This window comes from Rutidosis leptorrhynchoides, unplaced genomic scaffold, assembly GCF_046630445.1.
Source record: "Rutidosis leptorrhynchoides isolate AG116_Rl617_1_P2 unplaced genomic scaffold, CSIRO_AGI_Rlap_v1 contig438, whole genome shotgun sequence".
NCBI classification, from domain to species: Eukaryota; Viridiplantae; Streptophyta; class Magnoliopsida; order Asterales; family Asteraceae; genus Rutidosis; species Rutidosis leptorrhynchoides.
Window position 1 is genome coordinate 1 of NW_027266670.1, and position 22,961 is coordinate 22,961.

General features: G+C 34.0%; 4 protein-coding genes and 2 pseudogenes across 4 annotated transcripts; 5 read left to right on the top strand and 1 right to left on the bottom strand.

The window, feature by feature from the left end:
• The first annotated feature begins 1,953 nt into the window (after positions 1 to 1,953).
• On the top strand, positions 1,954 to 5,553 carry LOC139883698 (mitogen-activated protein kinase kinase 7-like; annotated as a pseudogene).
• A 1,988-nt stretch (positions 5,554 to 7,541) lies between these two features.
• Positions 7,542 to 9,369, top strand: LOC139883711 (uncharacterized vacuolar membrane protein YML018C-like). Its single transcript, XM_071867849.1, has 8 exons — positions 7,542 to 7,622; positions 7,822 to 8,112; positions 8,204 to 8,418; positions 8,519 to 8,589; positions 8,688 to 8,789; positions 8,891 to 9,008; positions 9,089 to 9,224; positions 9,325 to 9,369. Exons 1-8 carry the CDS (start codon positions 7,542 to 7,544, stop codon positions 9,367 to 9,369), a joined length of 1,059 nt encoding a protein of 352 aa, XP_071723950.1.
• A 575-nt stretch (positions 9,370 to 9,944) lies between these two features.
• Positions 9,945 to 11,962, top strand: LOC139883701 (uncharacterized). The gene is made up of 6 exons (XM_071867840.1): positions 9,945 to 10,073; positions 10,183 to 10,239; positions 11,177 to 11,330; positions 11,558 to 11,655; positions 11,753 to 11,818; positions 11,915 to 11,962. Exons 1-6 carry the CDS (start codon positions 9,945 to 9,947, stop codon positions 11,960 to 11,962), a joined length of 552 nt encoding a protein of 183 aa, XP_071723941.1.
• A 614-nt stretch (positions 11,963 to 12,576) lies between these two features.
• On the top strand, positions 12,577 to 12,885 carry LOC139883702 (probable steroid-binding protein 3). Its single transcript, XM_071867841.1, has one exon. It carries the CDS (start codon positions 12,577 to 12,579, stop codon positions 12,883 to 12,885), a length of 309 nt encoding a protein of 102 aa, XP_071723942.1.
• A 2,970-nt stretch (positions 12,886 to 15,855) lies between these two features.
• LOC139883712 (DNA-directed RNA polymerase II subunit RPB7) lies at positions 15,856 to 17,266 on the top strand. The gene is made up of 6 exons (XM_071867850.1): positions 15,856 to 15,971; positions 16,261 to 16,426; positions 16,504 to 16,554; positions 16,733 to 16,798; positions 16,921 to 16,989; positions 17,204 to 17,266. The coding sequence occupies exons 1-6, from the start codon at positions 15,856 to 15,858 to the stop codon at positions 17,264 to 17,266; spliced, it is 531 nt and encodes a 176-aa protein (XP_071723951.1).
• Positions 17,267 to 18,200: 934 nt separating this feature from the next.
• LOC139883710 (protein RRC1-like) lies at positions 18,201 to 21,841 on the bottom strand (annotated as a pseudogene).
• Positions 21,842 to 22,961: the final 1,120 nt, after the last annotated feature.

The window sequence follows — 22,961 nt, forward strand, 5'->3', positions numbered from 1 at the left end:
AGACGGCAAAAAAAATATTGTCTAATGATTGTGAGCCCTCGACTCTTGACTCGAGTGGACGACAAGAGTCTGCGTACTTCCATCCCTTGGATAGATAGATAGCAGAACTTTTAGTTTTCACATGTTGTCAAAAAGTTGAACCTATAATCTTTAGAATGTTGTGATCCAATGATAATCCAACGTTGGATCGAGTTAAATTATACAGTAAATATGAAGGATTTCAAGATCATATTGGACAGTAATAGTGGGGCCAAGAAATGAAAATATTTCGTATTATATTCAATATGAAAATTCCTTGGTTGAAAAAGATAAAACAAAGCCCTTATTCGATATTCTTGCAGTTGTAGATGTTCATCCCACACCATCAAATGACTATGAGGAAATGACGATGGTAGATGCATATGATAGAGATATATATACATATAATTGATGGTTAGGAAAGATCATTTGGAAGGACGATACTAATTATATTGTCTACTTTAATCTCTACGAAGAGTCAGTTGTATATCCGATTACCTTTTGAAACCCATCAAAAATATAACTATGGATCATGAATCAATATAACTGGACAGAAACCCCATCAAGAATTGATATAGGAGTACCTATGGATCATAGATCATAAATGGAAAATATAATGATTATTATTTTCTTTTATGTTTTAATTTTCGAATTTTCTCCATGGTTTGAAATTAGTTTACTTCTTCCAAAGACACATGTGAAGTTTATACATCGATATTGTCATTTATACATTGATTCACTTTTTTTAAAATATACTAAATATTTTCAACTTTTTCAGTAATAAATAAGATTCTACCCAATAATTAATAAAATCAATTCAATTACTTTTAAAAGAACTAGTTTTATTCAATATGTCTTTCATTAAGAGTGAAATATTATTTATTCAACTTTCTAACAATGCAAGATAGCACTTAATAAACATTTAGGTATCGTTCGTTTAGAAGCTGATGTGTTGTTTGGCGTTATTTTTTGATGTTCTAACATATAGTTGCGTTCGGTTTGAAACATATGTACAGTACTGAATTAATTAATCATGATTAATTAATATTTTTTATTTTTTATATGGGTTAGTCAAACAGTCAAACTTTGTTCTTATAATAAAGAAGGCAGCCGACTCTTTTTCAGTTCTTCTCAGTCTCAATTTCTCTCTATCTTGATTCAAATTTCACTTCACTCACAAATCACACTATATTATTATTTATTTATAAAATGTTAATCACCACTAAAAAAATTTAATATTATTTTAATCTAACTAGGGGTAAATCTTTAAACATCGAAAAACAATAAAAAATAAATAAAAACAATAAAAAATAAAACAACTTGGAGCATAGTATGTTTAAGCATGAAAACGAACGGACCATGATATTTTTATAAGATTACAAATATTGATATAAATATCAAAATTTTAATTCAAATGTTAATAAGAGTAGGTAACATTTATAGTTAAATTATAATTATACAAATTTAAAATTAAATATATAATTTTGTAATTAAATATTTATAAGTTTTATAAAATAATTATGTTGATAAATGTTTATCGAGTGCCATCTTACACTGATAAAAAAGAACAATAATTTATTTTTTCTTTTTCACTATTGATTTAGTTGTCTCAATGAAAATACTTCCGATTTATTTTTCAATTTGTTCAAGACATAAAAATCAGGTGAAGATATATACTTCCAAAAAAGTCCCCAAAATCCCAATACTAACAAATCCAATTTTTTAAGAAAGAACATTTGTTGTAATCTAAACAATAATAGTTCCCATAAGTTCTTGTTTGACTCATGACCAGATTTTTTTTTTTTTTGAATCATGACCAGATTTTGTTATAAAAATGTTCAAATGTCATTTTCAAACACACACCCCAAAGAATTTAAGTATTTACTTTCGAATTTTTATTCTATTTTTCTTGATATTCAATGGCATTCCAACGTTATGATCGAGTTGAAGTACATAGCAGGAATGAAGGATTTCGAGGATCATATTGGTCAGCAATAGTGAGGGCAAGAAATCAAAATATTTCGTATTGTATTTAATATGAAAATTTCGTAGACGAAGAGGATGAAACAAAATCTTTATTTGATAGTGTTGCAGCTGAAGATGTTCGTCCTACACCACCAAATATTCCAATGGATAATTATGAAGAAATGATGAATGTAGATGCATATGATAGAGATGGTTGGTGGGTAGGAAAGATCACAAGTAGAGACGGTATTAAATATGCTGTCTATTTTAATATCTACGAAGAGTGGATTGCATATCCGATCAACCTCTTGAGACCCCATCAGGAATATGTCAATAGATCATGGATCATAACCGGAAAATTTACGAGTAATGTTTTATTTTATGTTTTAATTTTTACAATTTCTCCATGGTTCAAAATGCTAAAAGCTGAACTGCAGTCATGTTTTGATGAATAATTCTTATTCTTTTTAAAAAAAGTCTACGCTAATTTCTTAGGTGCAAATTTTGGTAATTGTCTTTTTTTTTTTTTCTTTCTAATTTCAAAATATTTAAATGAAATGTGTAATGCAAAAATAAAAACTCATAGTTTTGAACCTTTTTTTCTTTCATTTATGCTAGAAAATAACTATCAACAAAAGATATTAAATCTTTAATTTTTATTTGATCCATTAGTTTAAGGTAAATTTCTAATAGATTCACACACGGTTGATTTTAATGGTGCATGAATCAAGAAAGATATTCATGTGGTGACTTCTTGGCCAATAGTTAGACCTGCTCATGGCCGATTCGAACGTTGAACCGAACTGAAATCGGTCTTGATCAAATTTTGAATCTAATCGATCAATTCTGGTGACACTAAGGATCAAGCCGGTTTGTTAATTATGGAACTGTGTAATCAACGATTCATATTTGGACCGGATCGATTCATGAACTGGATTTTCAATCGTTTTTAAAACCTGTTCACAGAAATAAAAAATAATACATTCTTTTATCACTAAATATCAAATACTTATAATTTTTTATAAATATTTCTTAAATTTTATTAAAATACAATAAAAATATTTAAATAATGACTTAAATAAAAAATAAAATAAAAAAAAATTTGAACCTGAACCGATACTGAACCGGTCATAAAACGAACCTGAACCGTATGTGAATGGTTCATGTATGGTTCAAATTTTTCACTAACCGGAATCAGCCCAGGACCGTCTTAGAATTCAGTTCATCGAACCGGTCCGAAACCGCCTAAGAATCGATTAATAGCAGGATCATGACCTTGAACCGCCAATTTATTAAATCGGAATCGGCCCAAACCGGCTCGTGAGCAGGCCTATCAATAGTCAATGGTTACTCCTAGTTCTATGTTGTCTGAATTAGTTGAAGTTTGGAACATGGTTCAACTGTGCTGATCTTTAATTAATGATCATTATAATTGTATAATGTGGAGTGCCCACTCATTGGGTAAATACTGCATCTCCTCTGGATATGATCCTCTATGCCAGAAGAAGTTGGTTGTTTAGTCTAGCTGTAAAAACTAGATTGTGTGAGGCATTTGTCCTTATGCTGCATATTTTTTTTTTGTGTGGTGTTGTAGATGAATCATTGAATCATCTATTAATTTGCTTGTAGTTTCTTTTAGTTTCTTTCGAAAAATGTCGTGTCTATTTGCAACATCAATCGTAGACTTTTTGTATTAAATCATGGAGTGATCTGGCTCACTAAAAGAGCAAGGGAAAAATCAAAATTGGTTGGACTTCGGACACTTATGATGGCCATCATTGTTTATTTTATTTGGCAGGAGCACAATGCATTTGTGTTTAGAAAAGAGAGGGTGAGTCTCGAAAATATGATATGAATAGTTTGAAACCTCTTTATTATGAATATCGTCTTAAAAGTCAAAAGATACCTTGTAGATAATATGAAGAATCAAAATTAAAATATTCTGCCATAAAAAAGAAAATTAAGATATTCTTATTATATATTTTATTAGTGAAATAAATTAAGATATTACTATTTACGAGTCTAGTAAAATATTTAATTGAAGAGAATATTTTCATAAAAAAATGTCAAAGTAATTAGTAAATGAACTTTATATATATATATATATTAATTCCTATTACAAACTACTCATCCAAAACTCGTTCTTCATTAGAGTCAAAACCATGTCTCAAAATCCGCTCTTCCATAAAGTCGAGCCCATATCCTCCCGATGAAAAAATGCATAATCAATTAGGTTACGCATTGGTTGGCTGAACTTTATATAATTGTTGAAGGTAGAATAGATAAAATAATATATTCAGATAAATTCTTATACATATATTAATCAAAGGCTAACTTAATTTATTTCCTATAGTTCAGAATTCAGACACAATTTAAGCCAAACTTGTAATTTTATTTTATTTATTTTCTCTTATTAGGAAAAAAAATCAATAGGAAAATATATAGCGTAAAAGTGGAGTTGACGTTTATGTGGCCAACAAGGAATTACTATAGCACTATATAAAGAACCCTAATAGGCTAACTAGGATTTATTATACGGTACTACTAAAAACCTAGAAACTCTCTCGATATCTCAATAGGTTAGTTATGGTGGCAGCAATAGCTATTCCCCAAGTATGCTTGAAGGAGAACAAGATCAAACCTCAGCTCGACATCTCGAAACGACGCCGGTTTTCTTTGACAACATTAGGCCTTCTTCCATATCACAGCCTGCTACGATCGCCGCCAAAGTCGTCGGCCTGAATAAGAACAACAACAATATCGTGTTAAGTGATGATTTGGAAAAGTTGCATGTACTCGGTCACGGTAAGGGCGGGACAGTCTACAAAGTCAAACATAAGAAGACCCCCCAAGTCTATGCATTGAAAGTTGTTCATGACGACGTCTCGACTTCTTCTAGTATTCGTCGCGAGATCGAAATTCTTCGCGGTGCCCGACTCCCAACACATGATTCAATGTAACGCCGTTTATGAAGTTAATGGAGATATTTCTATCCTTATGGAGTACATGGACGGAGGTTCCCTAGACGCAGTACTAAAGAAGAATTCCGGGAATCTTGAAGAGTCTACTCTCTCGATCGGAAATTGCTTGTCAAGCACTCAAAGGATCGAGTTACTTGCATTCCAAGTTAATAGTTCATAGAGACATAAAGCCCGTGAATTTGTTAGTCTACGAGAAGATTGATACGGTTAAGATTGCCGACTTTGGCGTAAGCAAGATTCTGTCTCGTAAACTTGATAGATGTGATTCTTATGTGGGTACTTGCGCTTATATGAGTCCGGAAAGATTCGACCCGGGTTCGCACGGCGGCTTCTACGCAGAAAATATATGGAGTCTAGGGGTAACTTGTTCGAACTCTATTTGGGTCACTATCCCTTTCTACCCAAAGGTCTAAGTCCTGATTTTGCTACGCTGATGTGTGCGATTTGCTTCGGAGACGTGCCGGTATTGCCGGAAGGAGCTTCAGACGAGTTGCGGGACTTCATCGGGTGTTGCTTGCAAAAAGATTCAAGTAAGAGATCATCGGTATCGGGGCTGTTGAATCACCCTTTTGTATGTAGAAGATCCTAGACAGCCCTTTTGTATGTAGAAGATCCTAGACGATCGATTAAGAGTGTAATTGTAAAACTTGAATGGATTTATTGATTCTAGTTTAATCTGTTTCTAATTAACTCTTTGTAATGCGAAATATGTTTTGTATAATATCAAAATCTGGACAAATGCTCAAGTGTTAATTCAAATGTTGTTACTAAATATCATGGTCATAGCAAATTTCAAGATTCTGCTTTATACATTGCTTAATTATTATGGTTTGAATTAAGTCATTAATTGTCGATCTGTGAAATCATGGTTGAGTGAGTTTTAGTCTTCATTATGATATTGGTTTGATTAAAATAACACTAGCATATGTATTAACTGGATGCAACGTAGCTAGCCATTGGAGATGACATGAAACAATGTTCATTAGAGTAGAAGGAACATAAAATTACAATAAATTAAAATAAAATCCAACGAAACAGGGGTAAATTAAACTAGCTAGCATGCAGAAATAGAAATTTCTTTGAAAATTTTCCATTGACAATTTTCACCTAGCTACAAGATATTTGTTAAAGTAGAATGTTAAACACATAAATTAATCATAATTTATCATGTGTCAAAAATCTTAAAAAAATATATAGTTTTAGAAATTGACACGTGGCAGTCAAAAATCATGCTATCATTAGTGAAAAATTAATTGAGTTGTTTGATATTGATTTACAATAGAGCATTAACTAGAAAAACGAAGTTCTTTAGAATCCAATCCTTCCAATTTTTCTTTAAAAAAAGGAGATTTCTTCACTGACACGAAAACTCCTTATACTGACTTAAACACAATCGAGGAGCATAACTTCTTAAGAATCGCCATATGCATAAAACAGATTAGTGAACAAACCTAATGGACCATACCATGTTAAAACTCAGGTAGCTATTTCAGTTAATCCAACTCAGGCAGCTTTTTGAGAAAAATGTTTTTTCAATTTTGAACAATGTAACTATTTTGATTAACATTTTCCTAAAAAATATATATTTAAATTCGTACGATATTAACAACACAACTGAATTTTATTGACTTGAATGTCATCAAATATTTGATGAACGATTATGAAAAAAATAAAACTTTATTTAATACTTTTACTATTTACATTCATAATTTTTAATATATTTTGTTATATGTTATAATTTTATTTTTAGAAATTTTTTATATGTTACTCATTAATTATATATCAAATATAATTTTTTCAAATAATAATTACAACAAAATTCTAGTTAAACACACAGCTAGTAGCTATATTAAGTAAAAACATACAAACTCAGCTTAAAAATAAAATTACATTATTTAATATTCAGTACTACTTCCGTCCCTAATGAAATATCACATTTCATATATAATTTATATAGAAAAAATAATAATTATTTCGAAAGAAATAATAATTTTCTTTTTCTTTTTTGAAAATACCTAGTAGTATTTTTTAATCGAAATAAAAGGATAATGTCTACGAACTAAGGTCGATTCACTAAAATATCGTCTGAAGTACCTGGAGAGATCTATAAAAAATATCGTCTTGATCGATCCTAAATTACAGGCCATATACAGTAAAGTGAGCAAGTACGATTGAAAAAACAAAAAGAGAATGAAACGGGGCGAAGATTGTGTGGGACCCATGTAAGCAAGAAAACGAGAGCCACATGCATCTCCACTCACACACTTGTCACTATCTTGCGACAACAACAATGACAAACAGCGTAACATAACGCCTCGAAACTCACCACAACCTCGATCGGTTACTTTTCACCATCCTCCTGTCCTGGCTGGCTCCTCGTTGGAAACTACAACGGCAAAATCAATCCGTTTTTTATACTATCAAATCCAACATTTTAGTATAAACAGTAGTCTGTCTTTCAAGAAAAATGAAAGTGGGAACCTTTTTATAGTATTTGGAATATTTTTTCTTTATCATTTGATTTTCAAGGATTGAGAAAGTTTCAGTTTTTAGATTCTGGGTTGGAGTTTTTTTGACATGGGTTGGAGATACCAGGCAGGATTAGCGTTGATTACCACTGTCGTCTTCATTTGGGTTGCCTCTGCCGAGATTACTCAGGTTCTGTTCTATCTATGTTTATTCATTCATTCTATTCTATCATATTTGAGTGTTAAACTCATCTTCACTCCAAACATGTTTTTGTTATCTTCAAATGGCTGCAATTACTTGTTAGTTGATTATTTCGACAATTTATATCATGTTATTAGAATACACCTCTTAACTGTAAGTAATTTTTTGGACGGAAAATGTGATGCAGAGAATATTTGAAAGCTACAAACAGCCATTTGCTCTCACTTATCTGGGCGTGTCTATGATGGTCGTCTACCTACCTGTGGCATTTTTTAAAGATTGTGTCTCCGGCTCGTCTCATCATATTCCTTTAAGAGGCAATAACAATGATCTCAGTGAAAGAGAAGAAGGACTACCTTTGGCACCAAAATTGGAGGATGTAGATGATGTTCCCTTGCTTGAAAACAGATACGAACTTACTCCGCAAAGAATCGCCATGTTTAGTTTATATCTTGCTCCTATTTGGTTCACCACAGAGGTAATGACATTCCTTTTTATGATGAAAATTGTGTATGTATTGAATGAAATCAAACAATCTTAAAATGACACAACTTCTATGAAATGTGCAGTATTTATCGAACTCTGCCCTAGCAAATACTAGTGTTGCAAGTACTACAGTCCTGGCTTCTATGTCGAGCCTCTTTACACTTCTCTTCGGAGCTCTTCTGGGTAAGGACTCTATCAATGTTGCAAAAGTGGTTGCTGTTTTTGTCAGCATGGCTGGTGTTGCCATGACAACTTTGGGTAAAACTTGGGCTCAAGACGAAAGTCTGAGTGAATCTGAGTAAGTTTTATAGTCCTTTTCGGTTTCCCATCTGTCTAAAACGAAAAAAGGCCATATGGTGATACTTTTGTATCATATTTTGTTGTTTTTCTATGCAAAGTATTAGATGGCATACCATCATTGGGGACATTTTTGGACTTCTTTCAGCAGTTTCATATGCCTTATTTACCGGTAGGCTAACTCGGCTAGGATTTCCTCTTACTTACCGTGTATGATCATTTCCTTTTTTCTTTCCGATTTGTTTCTGAACATTATATGATTTAGTGTAGTGTTGCTGAAGAAGTTTGCTGGTTCAGATGAAGAAAAGCTTCATGTTGAAAAAGTCTTCGGATACATTGGTCTATTCACCATAGTTGGCCTTTGGTGGCTTGGTAATATGAAACTTCATTTCATGTTTTAAAAATTAGGTCATTCGTAGTTCTTTTATTTATTTATTCGCCTGGCCTTATTTATATGATTTCCTTCATTGCAGTTTGGCCTCTTAGTGCTGTTGGCATTGAACCACCTTTCAGCTTTCCGCAATCTATATCTACTGCTGAAGTTGTAGTGTTCAATGGCTTCGTGGGGAGTGTTCTATCAGACTACTTTTGGTATTTAAACACCATAAACTTGCCGAATATTTTAATGTTTCCAATTCTATTGTCTTGCTGATGTAAACGTGGTGATACAGGGCCGTTTCCGTGGTTTGGACAACTCCTTTAGTCGCAACACTAGGCATGTCCTTAACAATTCCCTTGGCGATGGTAGCTGACATGATTATACATGGTCGGCATTACTCTGTTATCTACATTGTTGGATGCATTCAGGTATATGTTTTTTCAGCATCTCAAGTAAATCTTGACTTCACCTATTATCCAGAATGGAATCTCCCTTCCCTTGACTAGTTCTTTTCTTCTTGGAATCAAGGTTTTTGCAGGGTTTATAATAGCTAATGTCGCCGACAAATTTTGAAACAGAATTCGTAGGAGGGATAATGTCTGAAGTTATAGGAAGCTATGGTCTGTAACTAAATAGAATAGAAAAGAGTATAGTAGAAGGACCAAGAAATTAGGTCCACAGTTCATCAAGCTTACTAGTTACTACCAGTTTAAGAACATATTCTAGTGTAACCCCGAGACTGCGACGAAAATAGTATACTGCACTTTGTAATTCGGTATTTCAAGTTTACCTGTTTGTCTGACCTTTCGTATTTTGATTTATGAATAGAAGTAAATGAACTAAGCAGTCTTTTCAAAAATTGTTAAGAGTTGATTTTGTTACAAGTAACGTAAGGTTCAAGTTTCTGTCTCTGTCGCACTCGCTCCACAATCAATATGAATTGGGCCTCATTCGATGTGGCCCATTTAACCGTATAGGCCGTTGACTTGGGCCTATAAGCTGTATAGTCAGGTCAATTCGAATTGGAAGAAAGCTTCTAGCTAACCACCACTACAACATCATCAGTACAAAAAAACAGACAACAGTTGAGCTTTTGTATCGTTAGCGGAAAAAGAAAAAATCATTGTTTTGATTTGATCGATCAATCGATGGAGAAAGGAAAAGCAGTGATGGGTTGGGGAAGAAGGTGGGCTGTTGAATTCACTGACAATTCAACTTCTAATTCTTCGCGCGAGATTCCTGATCCTCCTGGCTTCACTCGATCCACTCAGGATCAGGTTCTTCATCTTTTTTGATCTTCAATTATGGATTCAGTTTCGTATTTTGCTTCGAATATTATAGAAAGCTCATTTTTTTTTTCAATTCTGTTTAATCGGATTTCAATAGGATGATTCCACTGTCAGCCGTCAGAAGAAGGACGCCGAATCTAATTGGAAATCTCAGGTTTCTTCTTCTTTTTCTTTTCTTTCTGTTTTAGGATTGTTTTTGTTGGTTCGTTTGGTACTAAACAAGTAAGTGAACGGAAAAGAGAAGGGATAAAAATAGTTACTCCTTAGTTAGATTCATTTGTTTCGAGTATTGGACTGTTTGTTAATGGAAGTCAAATGGGGAGATTTTAAATCTAGCTGCATGATGTCTTAGTTAGATTCATTTGTTTCGAGTATTGGACTGTTTGTTAATGGAAGTCAAATGGGGAGATTTTAAATCTAGCTGCATGATGTCTTGTAAGGGCTACCTGATCTTAGGAAGGGGCAGCCATGTGTACAGTACGAACCCCATATGTGTCATTTGTGCTTGCTATAAAGAGTGAGAAGTGAATAGTGAAGCCAGGCCCTGCTTGTTTGTCCTTGAAGAGCTGTGGCACAAGTTAGTTGCCTCTCTTTACTGGCTATTGGCTGAAACAGTTCGGTCTTGAATTGAAGTAAAGCTTGGCGTATAAGATATGTTCGATTTTGGGTATAGTTTTCCCAAGCATCTGAAGACGAGAGCTGAATGTTAAATTGATTGTAAAACCGTCCCATCTTTGTTCTAGCATCTGCAACCTCGAGGATTTAAGTTTCCAAAATAAGTTTGATTGTCCTGCAAGTGAATTTAGCTCTGCTAGTGCTCACATCTGGTGATACATTTTAGTTGAATTATGGTTTTCCTCTTGCACCAGCCTTAAAAAATTCCATTGGTCTGAGCTCTTGTTCCACATCATCTGTCTGATATCAAACAGTATACTTTTTTATTATGTTATCTTGGCATGTTTTCACAACACGTGCTTGTACAAGTGTATTTCATTAAAAAAAGTTTACATGCTTTATGCTGATTTAAGTATTTCCTAATAGATATAAATGACCTTGTAAGTAATTAAATTTCATTCCTTTCTGTCGTACAGAAAGCCTGGGAAGTGGCACAGGCTCCTTTCAAGAATTTGATGATGATGGGTTTTATGATGTGGATGGCTGGGAGTACAGTGCATCTCTTTAGCATTGGTATTACATTCTCAGCTCTTCTTCAGCCATTAACTGCTCTTCAGGGTGTTGGGAAGGGTAAGCCTTCTCTCTATTATTAGGCCATCACCTTCATATTTTAGCCTCTTATTCCGGTTTCTCGCAATCGCAATCTCCTTTTATCATTATGATCTGTTGCTTGTATTTGGACTTATAAACTTGCATCGATACCTGTTTCTTGCCTGATTTCTTTGTTCATCTCTGCTGGGAACATAAAAGCTTGTCGTTTAAGGTTGACATACGATAATGTTAATCTGATAATGCAGTTTTTGAGCCTTACAAGGACAGTAGAGTTGATCTGAATGCGCCTAAGTTGCTCTTCATCGCCCTTAACTTGGGTGGTTTAGCGCTTGGTGTTTGGAAGGTCAGATGCCAACCTTTGTGATAACGACAAATTATTTGAATATATTCTTATTATGGTTTGATGTAATAAAACTTTGATTTTTATTTTATTTTTGCAGCTTAACACATTGGGACTTCTTCCAACACACGCATCAGATTGGGTTTCATCTTTGTCTCCTGCTCCGGTTTGTTTCATTTTCCTCTCTTCTTTTTCCAATCTCAGTTAGGGATCATTCAAGGTATCACCTTTTCTAAATTCCTCTCGATTTTCTTATCCGCAGGAGGTTGAATATTCCGGTGGAGGTATCTTTCATTCTGCAAATCCTTAGCTCGATTACCACGGAGACACAATTAGGGGGAGTTAATGAAGCTTAAGATTGTTTTCGTTTTTTGTTTCTGGACATTGTATTGTATCATAGTACCATTTTGATAAACCTAGAAAAACAAATCAAAATGTATTGTTATGGTGTAGCGCTAAAGTTGAATTATTCAGAGCTTACATTTTCTTTTAATGCGTGGAATTCATTGAAGGAATTTTATTTCATTTTATTAATGTCAAGAAGACTATATTATTTTCCTTCCGTCCTTTTAGATTTTTTTATTTTGTCTAAAAATAATTTTTATTTATAATTTAAATTAAAATATATTATATGTTTTTTACGGAAAAAAAAGATATATATTGAGATACGGAATAGTCTTTAGCTGTAGATCTCTAAAACTTAGCTGTAGATCTCTCAAACTTTAAAATATTAAAACGTGGTGTCATTTTTTAAATTCAATTTATTAAAGCATTTTTATTAAGTACACGTGTCACGATACCAATACTCGATTGATAGTTCCCTTCCGTTGAATCTCATCCCTATAAAAATGTGATATCTCAATTAAGTGAAACATTCACACACACAACAACAATCTATCTTTCTGACAAACAAAAATCAAATCAATGGAGGAATTTACAGCTGAGAAGCTAAGCCAGTACAACGGCAAGAACCAACCGACGCCGATATACATATCGGTGAAAGGCCGCGTGTTCGACGTGACATCCGGGAGCTCCTTCTACGGTCCAGGTGGGTCCTACGAGATGTTCGCCGGAAAAGACGCGAGCAGAGCTCTGGCGAAGATGAGCAAGAATGATGAAGACATCTCCCCTAATCTCGATGGCCTCACCGAGAAGGAGATCACCGTCCTTAATGATTGGGAGAAGAAGTTCGAAGCTAAGTACCCGGTTGTTGGCCGATATATCACTTGTTAGATTTCAAACTATATCTACTTAAATTAGCTTCAAATAACTCTTCCGTGTAATCTGGGAATTTGTCATGTTGTCTGTCACTTGAATCTGTAATTTTGCTTGATTTGCCGAGTCTTGTGTTGTAATTGACTGGTGGTATTATCATATCATATCATTTCAATCAATAAACTTTGGCTTGTGTATCTTGTTATGCTGAATTTAGATGAAGGCAATTTCGTGCGTAATTTGTCATTGATTCGTTACTACTACATATGAATTGAATTTTGAAACACAAAACCCCATAGCTGGACTGGATATAAAGGAAAGAGCTTCACTTGTCTGAATGTTGTTGTAAGCTATAACTTTGGATGAACCCCAAGTCATTGGAATGAATGTTTTGTCCAAGTGCAGCTTCTAAGGAGCTATTAGGGAATTCATATACCAATTGCTTTTGAAATAGACCAATTTTGCTGTTAGGTTCTACTATTACCATTTTGCAAGCAATTGAAGTTAGTTATCGCATCTACTCTACCTAACAATATCTCATGTTGGGGTTAGGCACAATCGAATACTACATTTTAATTTATGTGAAATGAGAATGGTCGAATTAGGCAAGTAAAGAAATCGTTTGATCTCAGAATTTCACAGTGCCAATATGATCCGATATTTGTATTGTATGTGTGATGTGTTTACTTGATGCAAGATTCCAGTTTTGGAATGATGCAATATACAAAGGCTTGAACAGTCTCTCTCCATATATGTTTCCAACTTGGCGGATGACAGTGTTGAACCCCTTTTCTCTCACTCAGACAATTTCCACTATAGTCTGGTCAATCCCGTCTTGGTGCTTCCCTAAATGTATAGCTTAACTCTCTCCGGATGCTCAATTACTGTTTTCTTTATTTGAATCGATATATTCGTTAAATATTTTCGGCATTGTTTTGTGTTGCTTCTTTTCATGATTTTATCTTCAGCAAAGTCGATTTTTTCTATAAATTTTTAGAAGATGTTATACATGTGTCTTGCTTTTCTTTTCATTTTGATATTTTTTTAGCCAATTTCATTAAAAATCTGTTACTTTTCTAAACAAAAATCAACAATATGTTACTGTGAATGAAGGACAAGAGTTATTAAATTAGTTTGAACTTTAAATGGGTTTAGTTCTATCAATTTTTAATCGGAAAAGATCAAAATTTGGGAACACAAGTTTTTGATTGGTACAAGTGCTGCTTAGTTTGGGAATGATTTTAAAGAAGAATTAAAAATTTGTACGATTAAAAAGTTTGGGAGGGAAATAAATAATTATTTTAAAATAAACAATTTATCTATGTCTATTCCGGAAAATTTCTATCACATGTCACAATTTAGTTAAATAATTTGATTAATAAGTTTTATTTGATTTCTAAAAGATGAAATTATGCTCCCATTAATTTTTTCCTCATTTCGATGCTTCATAATCAAAACTGGAAAGAAAAATTGACCATATATTCTACAAAATTAAAAGAGAAAATCATATATTCTACGAATTAAAAAATGAAAAAGAAAAAGCAAGTGATTTTTAATTAATTTTATTCTTCTTAATAAATAAGTTTTAATAAAAAACTAATCAGTATCCCCATCCATTGGACGGCGTATCTTTAAAAATAAATAATTTAAATATATTTTAAAAAAAATATAATAATTATTTGCATTAAAAATTATTAAATTTATGTCAAATATTATATAAAAAAAATTCTTTTAACTTTAAATTAAATATAATTATTTTGATTTTATTTTAAAATCTACTATCCTATTAGAATTAAAAATTTATTTTGTTTGAAAAATAAGATATGTCCGTTTTAATTAATAATAGAAAAAAAAAATATAGCGAATAGGAATAATAGTTTAATAAAAAAATTTAAAATAATAATATATATTTTAATTTGATTAGGAATAATTTTTTTTAACAATATGTCCATTTGAATAGGAAAAGAAGAAGATGTGTCCGTTTTAATTAGGAATAGAAAAAAATATAATGCATTTTAATTAGAAAATATTGTCAAATAAGAAAAGTAGAAAAAAATATATTTTATTAGGAATATGTTTTTATTGTATTTTGATTTCCTCCTTAGAATAGGAAAAATAATATCATAGACTTAAAATTATAATTTGAAACCTAATTAAACTCAAAGTTTTAAATTAGGAATATAGTTTAATAAAAAAATTAAAAAGTAATAATATATTATTATTTGATTAGGAATAATTTTTTTAACAATATGTCCGTTTGAATAGAAAAAAAAATTTAAAATTAGGAATAGAAAAAAAATATATAATAAATTTTTATTAGGAAAAATTGTTTAATAAAAAAATTAAAAAAAATATATAGTATATTATAATTTTATTAGGATTTTTTTAAAATAATAGATAGAAAATTGATTAGGAATAAAACTATTATATTAGAAAAAAGGAAATGGTAGAATTTTATTAAGAATCATTATGTTTTTATTGTATTTTGATTTCCTAATTAGAAAAGGAAAAAAATAATATTATTGACTTAAAATTGTAACTTGAAATCTAATTAAACTCAAAATTCTTATATACATATGTTAAATTACCATTCGTTAATAAAACAACATGTGTCGGATGTTGATTTGACAATAAAATTTGTAATTGAATTATAATTGAGACAAATTGAAAAAGTTCTATTATCTTATAAGAAGAAAAAAAATTCAGCAAGACTAATATAAACCACACCGATAACGATATTTGAAAATAACGAGTCACCAATGTCGAACCTTAATATTTAGGACTAGAAAGACGTTTAGCTGAAACATTAAGGATGAGAAACATGATTGGGTTTTTTCTATCTGTTTGGGCTCCAAGTGGAATTCCAGCCCACGACACCTCTATAAATAAAGAAGCGGTGCATGAATTTTCAAGGTTATTGTCATTGTTTACTCTGCATCAGCGTTCTTAATTTCTCTTCAACCCTAAGACCAAGCGATAGACAAAATCATGTTTTTCCACATTGTGTTAGAGAGGAATATGCAATTACATCCTCGTCACTTTGGTCGGAACCTCCGCGAAAACCTTGTCTCTAAGCTCATGAAAGATGTGGAAGGAACCTGCAGGTTTTTTCTTTATTTTTGTATAATTTTCCATTACAAATTTATAAAAGAACCCATCTTGAACTCCAATTAGCTTAATTGTACCAAATTAAAATAAAAAAACGCATTTTTTAAACAGTAAACTTGTTAATCGAAATCTTTCATTGAGGTTTTCTGTTCAGTTTTCTATTTGGGCGAATTAGTTTTGAAGGTTAGATATTTAATTGGTCACGTAATCAATGTTTATAGCGAATTCTACTAATAAAGGTCACGAATCATGTGAATTGACTCGAATTTTATTCTCTTGGTGAAGTGGTCGGCATGGATTCGTCGTGGCTATAACTGGAATAGAGAATGTTGGAAAAGGCTTGATTCGAGATGGAACTGGATTTGTCACCTTTCCCGTGAAATATCAATGTGTGGTGTTTAGGCCCTTTAAAGGGGAAATCTTGGAAGCTGTTGTTACTATGGTTAACAAGGTAAGTCCTTGCCTTTTTATATTTACTGAATGTGTGCATATATGTGTTTGTTTGACTTGGCTTTTGTTTCATTACAGATGGGTTTCTTTGCTGAAGCTGGCCCTGTTCAGATTTTTGTTTCCAACCACGTAAGTTTTTGGTCCTTGTGTAATCATGTATGATTGCATTGATAAATTCAGATGCATCTCATTCAAGTGACTGAAGTTCGAATAACTATTTCTCTAGTTTCGAGGTTTGAAAATTGATGTTAGCTTGTAGCTTAATAGGAAGAAATAATAAATGATTTTTTATTTTTTTTGTTTTCAGTTGATACCGGATGATATGGAGTTCCAGCCTGGAGACATGCCAAACTACACAACTTCCGATGGATCGGTATGCTTTCATCCTAGAGACTGCCCATCTTCATTCTTCTCTTTACATTATGAGACAGCCCATCTTCATTCCTTCTCTTTACATTATGAGATTGCTTGATATGGTTATTTGCATCATTGCAGGTTAAGATTCAAAAAGACAGTGAGGTGCGATTAAAGATCATTGGTACTCGAGTTGATGCTACTGAAATTGTATGTATACCCCTTTCACATACTTGTTTTTCACTTTACACTTTCACTGTACCATATCTCTTGGTTCCCTTCAATTTTGCCATTGAAATTGATCGTAGTGAGCAGATAAACCTATTTACCCCTTCATATAAACCATGTACTTCAGTTTTAGGATGTCTCTATTTGGAGAACATATTATGATTTTATATTGTACATTGTATGTTTTGTGTTGCAGTTCTGCATTGGGACGATAAAGGATGATTTCTTGGGCGTGATAAACGATCCAACAACTCTTTAGTGATCCTGGGAGGCGCCTTCTTCTATTACCTGATAATGGATGATATGGAGTTCCTAGCCTATGTTGTCTTGTGTGATTCATTTATCAACGGTTGTGCTTTATTTTTATAACAGTTGAGATGTTCGAGGTGGCTTCTATTGTATATGTAGGCTAGTTTCCAAGTCTCTGAACTAATAATGTTGCATCAAATTTATCCTAAATGTAATTTATTTTAACTTGCTGTTTTGTTTACATGGAATTAGATCTCTAATGTGAGAAACATGAAAACGGAATAGGCAGCCTGAGTTCCCTTCAAATATGGGTGAGAACTGTCTTTTTCTACCTAGTAGGGATTTAGTCTGACAAATCATGATGGTTGCAATCAGAATGTTGTAAATATTGGATAGATCAGTAGCCATTATTTACATGGTAAATGTATGTATCTTGATAGTCTCTCGGTGTCCAATGTCCAATCTATGTAATCTTAAGAGACTACAGTGCCGCAATGCTATCTGTACATCCCTCATTTGGATTAGATAACAATCAAACTGAGCAAACAGACCAGATTCAAACCAAAACTCCAATCCGACTTGAGATTATTAGATAACAAAGAGACGACAATGCTATCGCATTCAAACTTTCGCGAGGGGCTGATTTGAAATGATATTTCTCAAAATAAAGTACCGTTTGCCTGGAAACATCCCTCATTTAAGGTGAAGATCATTCTGACTAATGTATACATTTTGTACAAATCACTGTAAAATAGATAAAAATTTCTTCATCACAAGAAAGGTAAATGATAGGAAAAATCCCATGGCCAAGCTATAAATTTCTTAACATCTGTCGGAGCATACCGAATTTAGGCACAGCTAAGGCAATCCAATCTAAAATCATCCATTCACATGCAAAATTGGTTATGGAGGAAGAAAGGTAACAACACTGAATGCATAAAAACTTAATTCAACCTCCTCCTGTCCCTCCTGCCTCTGTCTCTGCTTCTATCCCTGCCGTGCTCGTCTCTCTCTTGGCTTCCACTCTTCTCGCGGCGCTCTCTTCCCTTCTCATTTTCTATATGGTGACTTCTGTCTCTGCATCTTTCCCGCTCTCTTTCAGAATCATTTCTATTTAATGATCTATGTTCTGAACTCTGGCTTCGGCCCAGACTTCTGTTCCTCTTCCTTGAAGAATCACGAATATCTTCTCGCACATCTCTTCTCTCTAAGGATGTTCTCTCTGCAATGTGAAGAAAACATGCATACACTAAGAGATTGAAAACCAATAGTACTTCTCAACTTTTTCTTGGGCACAGAATTGGTTCGAAATAAAACCTGTATGTGTGGTTATTATTTTCCTATATAAGATAGAAAGAGTATCCTATATATATATACATAAATATATGTATATATTTAGAAAAGATATCAAGCTAGTAAGCAGTAAGGACTCACTATTACTGGAGCCATCACTAGATTCTGACAAACCAAATTCAGACTGTAACCGCTTCCGATGGATTGACACTTTCCTCTCAATTTCCTCAGGAATTTTTATGCCGCGTTCCTCAAGAGATTCACGATATTCTATCAAAGCAACTTCAAGACGTCTCAACTTTCGTCTGTAAAACAAACGGGCAACTTTTAAGAATTAGTTACAAAATTGCATAAGTTGTGTTCCATACAGAACACGAGGAGTGACGTACCTTTGTTCTTCATTCATTCCACTATCAGGTAATGTTGAAACAGAAGCATTATTTGCCGGATCTACATCCTCGGCCTTACCAGGACCATCACCGGCATTCTCACTTCCAGAGGAAGAGTAGCTTAGCCCCAGATCCGTAGTACTTCTCTTCTGCTCATCATCGCTTTCATCATCCTTTCGAGCCCACTTAGAGGCTGGCAAAGCAGGAATATCACTTTTCTTCTTTTCTAAAAAAGCTTCTTTTAACTCAGGCTGCGGAGTAGGAATGGTTGTAGCCAAAGCTGCAGACTCTTGTTTTTGTGCATTCCCACCAAAATGACTCCATGTCGACAGTCTTCCTCCAGGCTCTGATCCCACACTTGAATGTCCCCCAGAACTTGACTGGGTTTGAGTTAATTTCAAACCCTCATCTAGCTCATACCCTCTCTGCTTTTCTGCCTCTTCCAAACTAAGCAACCGAGCAACCATCATTTCTCTACCACCAACAAGGGACAATCCATTATGCCTGCATCGTCTTTCAAGCTCAGCAAGGGGAAGGCTCATTAACTCTTGTGTTGCTGCTCTCTTTCCCATTGCCAATGCTGAATATTGGCTGGCCTTACTTTTATCCACTAAATCGTCACATCTCGTCCCCTTTTCTACCTGAACTGGATCTCCACAAATTGAATGAAAAGGAGTCACTCCAGAGTTTCCGGATCTAAGAAAAGTTGCTCTCAACCCATTCACGTATGCATCAGAAAATAGAAACCAGTCTGACCATACTTGCAGTACTTTAATAACACGTTCCTACAAGAATCAAAGACAACGATAAGCGACAAACAATACAATACTTGAAAAAGGAAGCAAAAGAAGAAACGAAAGGGATGGATGGATGGCTTATACCTTAAGGGCTTCAGCAGTGATCCTTCGGGTTATACTACGATATAGGTCACTAAAGCTCTCCATTATATCAGGTAATGTTGGTTCGAATTTTGTACGATATGAGGAAGCATTTTTAACAGGAGCACTACTGTTGTGAAGAATGTCAGAAACGAGCATAAGCCTTGCAACTTTAGTTGGAATGGGAGTCTCTTTTAGGGTCAAAGAGTCTGTCAGAACTTCAACAATCTATGATACGACAGGAAGTTATTGGCTACAGAAATAACTAAAAGTTATGATATGACAAAAATATTAACTCCAAGTTCTGGTGATCGAACTTTCTAAATGGTAAATGTATTTGAATAGATTTCACAGTATCGAACCGGCTGAGAGAACTGAATTCATAGAGCAGCCCACCATGCCCGGGAAACAGGGGCCTCCAAAGCAACAACAGATGTAAAAGTAGAACACTGAGAGAAGTTCAGATATCACCAGTACCTCTCCAGCTGCATCAGCATTGTCCAAGGAAAAACCCATAGCTTCTTTTATCAGACTCCTCTCCAACGTCAATGCCCGCAGCATGTTCTCAAAATCATCTCTCTGAGATTCGGTCAGGGTCCTTTCAGCTTCCGCACGCTGCCAAAATGTATCACACGTATCAGAAGCTCCAGTCCATAATGTAAAAGTAATACATCAAGATTTCAGGACACAAGTACCCTGCTTCTCCCTGCAGCGAAGGTAGAACCATGCTCTTTTTCAAGCTCTGGGCTTTTCATTGACGTCAAAGGAGGTGGAAGCCATCTGGAGAAGACCAAAAAAGGATTTCATAGATATGACGTGGAAGGATAACTAATGAAACCATTTAAACAATACATGAAAATCGTCTTTTGCAAAGTAACAAGAAATGAATACACTTTCTACTTTCCACTTCCAGATATCATGATAAAAGGCTCTGTTCGCCATCTTTGCAGCATATCACCCTGGAATTACACAACCATAAAAATCATTTTGCAGATATGACAAGACGGATACATTAATTAAAAAAAAAAAAAAAAACCCTTCCTGTTACTATTAGAGAAAATATTGAAACGAATAGACGCACAAGTCCATTCATGCAATTAAACAAGAAGTAGAACCTGAGCAAAGGAGTAGACCCTCCAAACATAGTAAGTGTGTTCCTTTGAGCTGAGATCAAAAAGGAAGTTAAAAAGAGGATTCCCGTGACCTCTCTCCATGATAGCTTGTTCAAAAGCACATCCTCCATCCAAAACATACAGAGCCATTGTATCAATTACATGGCGGAGATGGTCATCCTCAGGATAAACAACCATAATATCAGGAACATTTGGAGTGAGAACCTACAAGTCCAAATCACGTAATCAACAGAACAAAATTAAGAACAGAAGATAAAGATGCAGACTCTCTTGCAAAAGTAATAGCTAATAAGAAGAAAAGGCCGAAGCTAGCGGAAATCGGTTACAAACTTACCAATTCAGAGTTCTGGCTAGGGACAGAGGTGACAGGAAGACCAGACGGACCAGATAAGATTACAGTAGATCCCTGTAACAAAAATAAACAGTGTTCATTGTCAAACCTACAGAAAAATCAAGCAGCTCTCAAGCTATCCAATCACACTAAAATTTGAAATTAAATGCTGCGAGCCTGCGAGAGAAGGAACAGTGGCATTATATAGGCCAGGAATAGAAACAAGTTCAAGACTTTCAGGGAAACGCAACAAACCTCCTTTCTTCGTATGGCCATATGTCCAGGAGGTGGAGCAGGCAGTGCTTGTGAAGGTAGAGCAACTGATTTACCCCATCCAACTTTCAATTCAAGTTCATAGACCACAACCCCTGGAACAAAAACATGCTTGTCAGAATGTAAATAAGAGAAAGGTTATATGTTTTAGGTAGTTGATAAAATAAATCACAAGTAAATGCACAAAAGATACCTTGCATCTCATCTTTTGCAGCCTGGCCATCTGCTCTATTCATGAAAGCCACAATTTCTATTCCTCTTCTTCTCTTCTTCTGTCCTCGGCCACATTATCTTCACACTTGCAATAGGCCCAAATCTTCCAAAAGTATGAAGAAGAAAATTCTCATCCACCTAGCAAATAAAGAAGAAAAAAAACGATGACATAAAATGCTGCAGTTACAACAACTGTAAACTACACTAATACCACAATCAAACCTGTGGAGCTAGATTCCCAACATAGAGGTTTGTAGTTTGTGGGTCACCATCATCAAATGATCCAGCCTTATCAAAATCATCAGGGAATTCATCAAATCTAGTAGGAGCCTGAGATGGGGAAAATTAATACTACGTACAAGACTTGACATGACATCATATTATTATGAACATGGAAATTGTCACCAACTTAAAAGATTTGTGAAGCGATAGTCCTCAGTTTACAAATGAATTTGTGCATTCAAGATGATGTATACATATGCAGAATGGTTAGCTAAGGCACAAGATAAAAAATCGACAAAATTTGGGAAAGTGCAACTAGGCAAGGAAACTAACAGTAGAAGTTTCATTATGGCGTCCTTCTCGCCAATGTTCTCGCTCCTGATTTTGTCTCTCCCTCAACTCTTGCTCTCGCTTCAGCTCCTCCATAAAGTTATCTATGTTCCGAGGCTTCCCCTTTTCCTTCTCTTTTGGCTTTTCCTCCTCCCTCAGCAAAAACACAAGCACCATAGAACTACTTAACAAAAATAAACTACCTCAGACTAACCACCAAAAAACATCTACATACTTCTCAAATATTCACCTTCTTTTCAGGTTCCTTTGCTTTAGCAGACATTGGAGGAGGTATAAAAGATGGAACATACCTGCAGAAATGGTGTTATAGATAAAGTTCTTGTAACAAAACAATACTTCATTTCATTTCTAGCCATATGTCTAACTTTATTTAAGGTTCTGTAAGTTCTGCTCTATGCAAAAGCTTTCACGATCACATTTCAATGAGCATTCAACAATAATTATTTCCATGGAACCCAGAACAAAAAGGCACATTTGAGGAGCTGATTTATCCTTACTAACAAAGAAAGCCAGATGATTGGTCTATCATCAACCATCCAATTAGTTACATCAGAAAAATTATCAGTTTCAGTGTTCTTTGGGAAGAAAAGGGACATCATTTTACCAAAAGCTTTGGTACAAA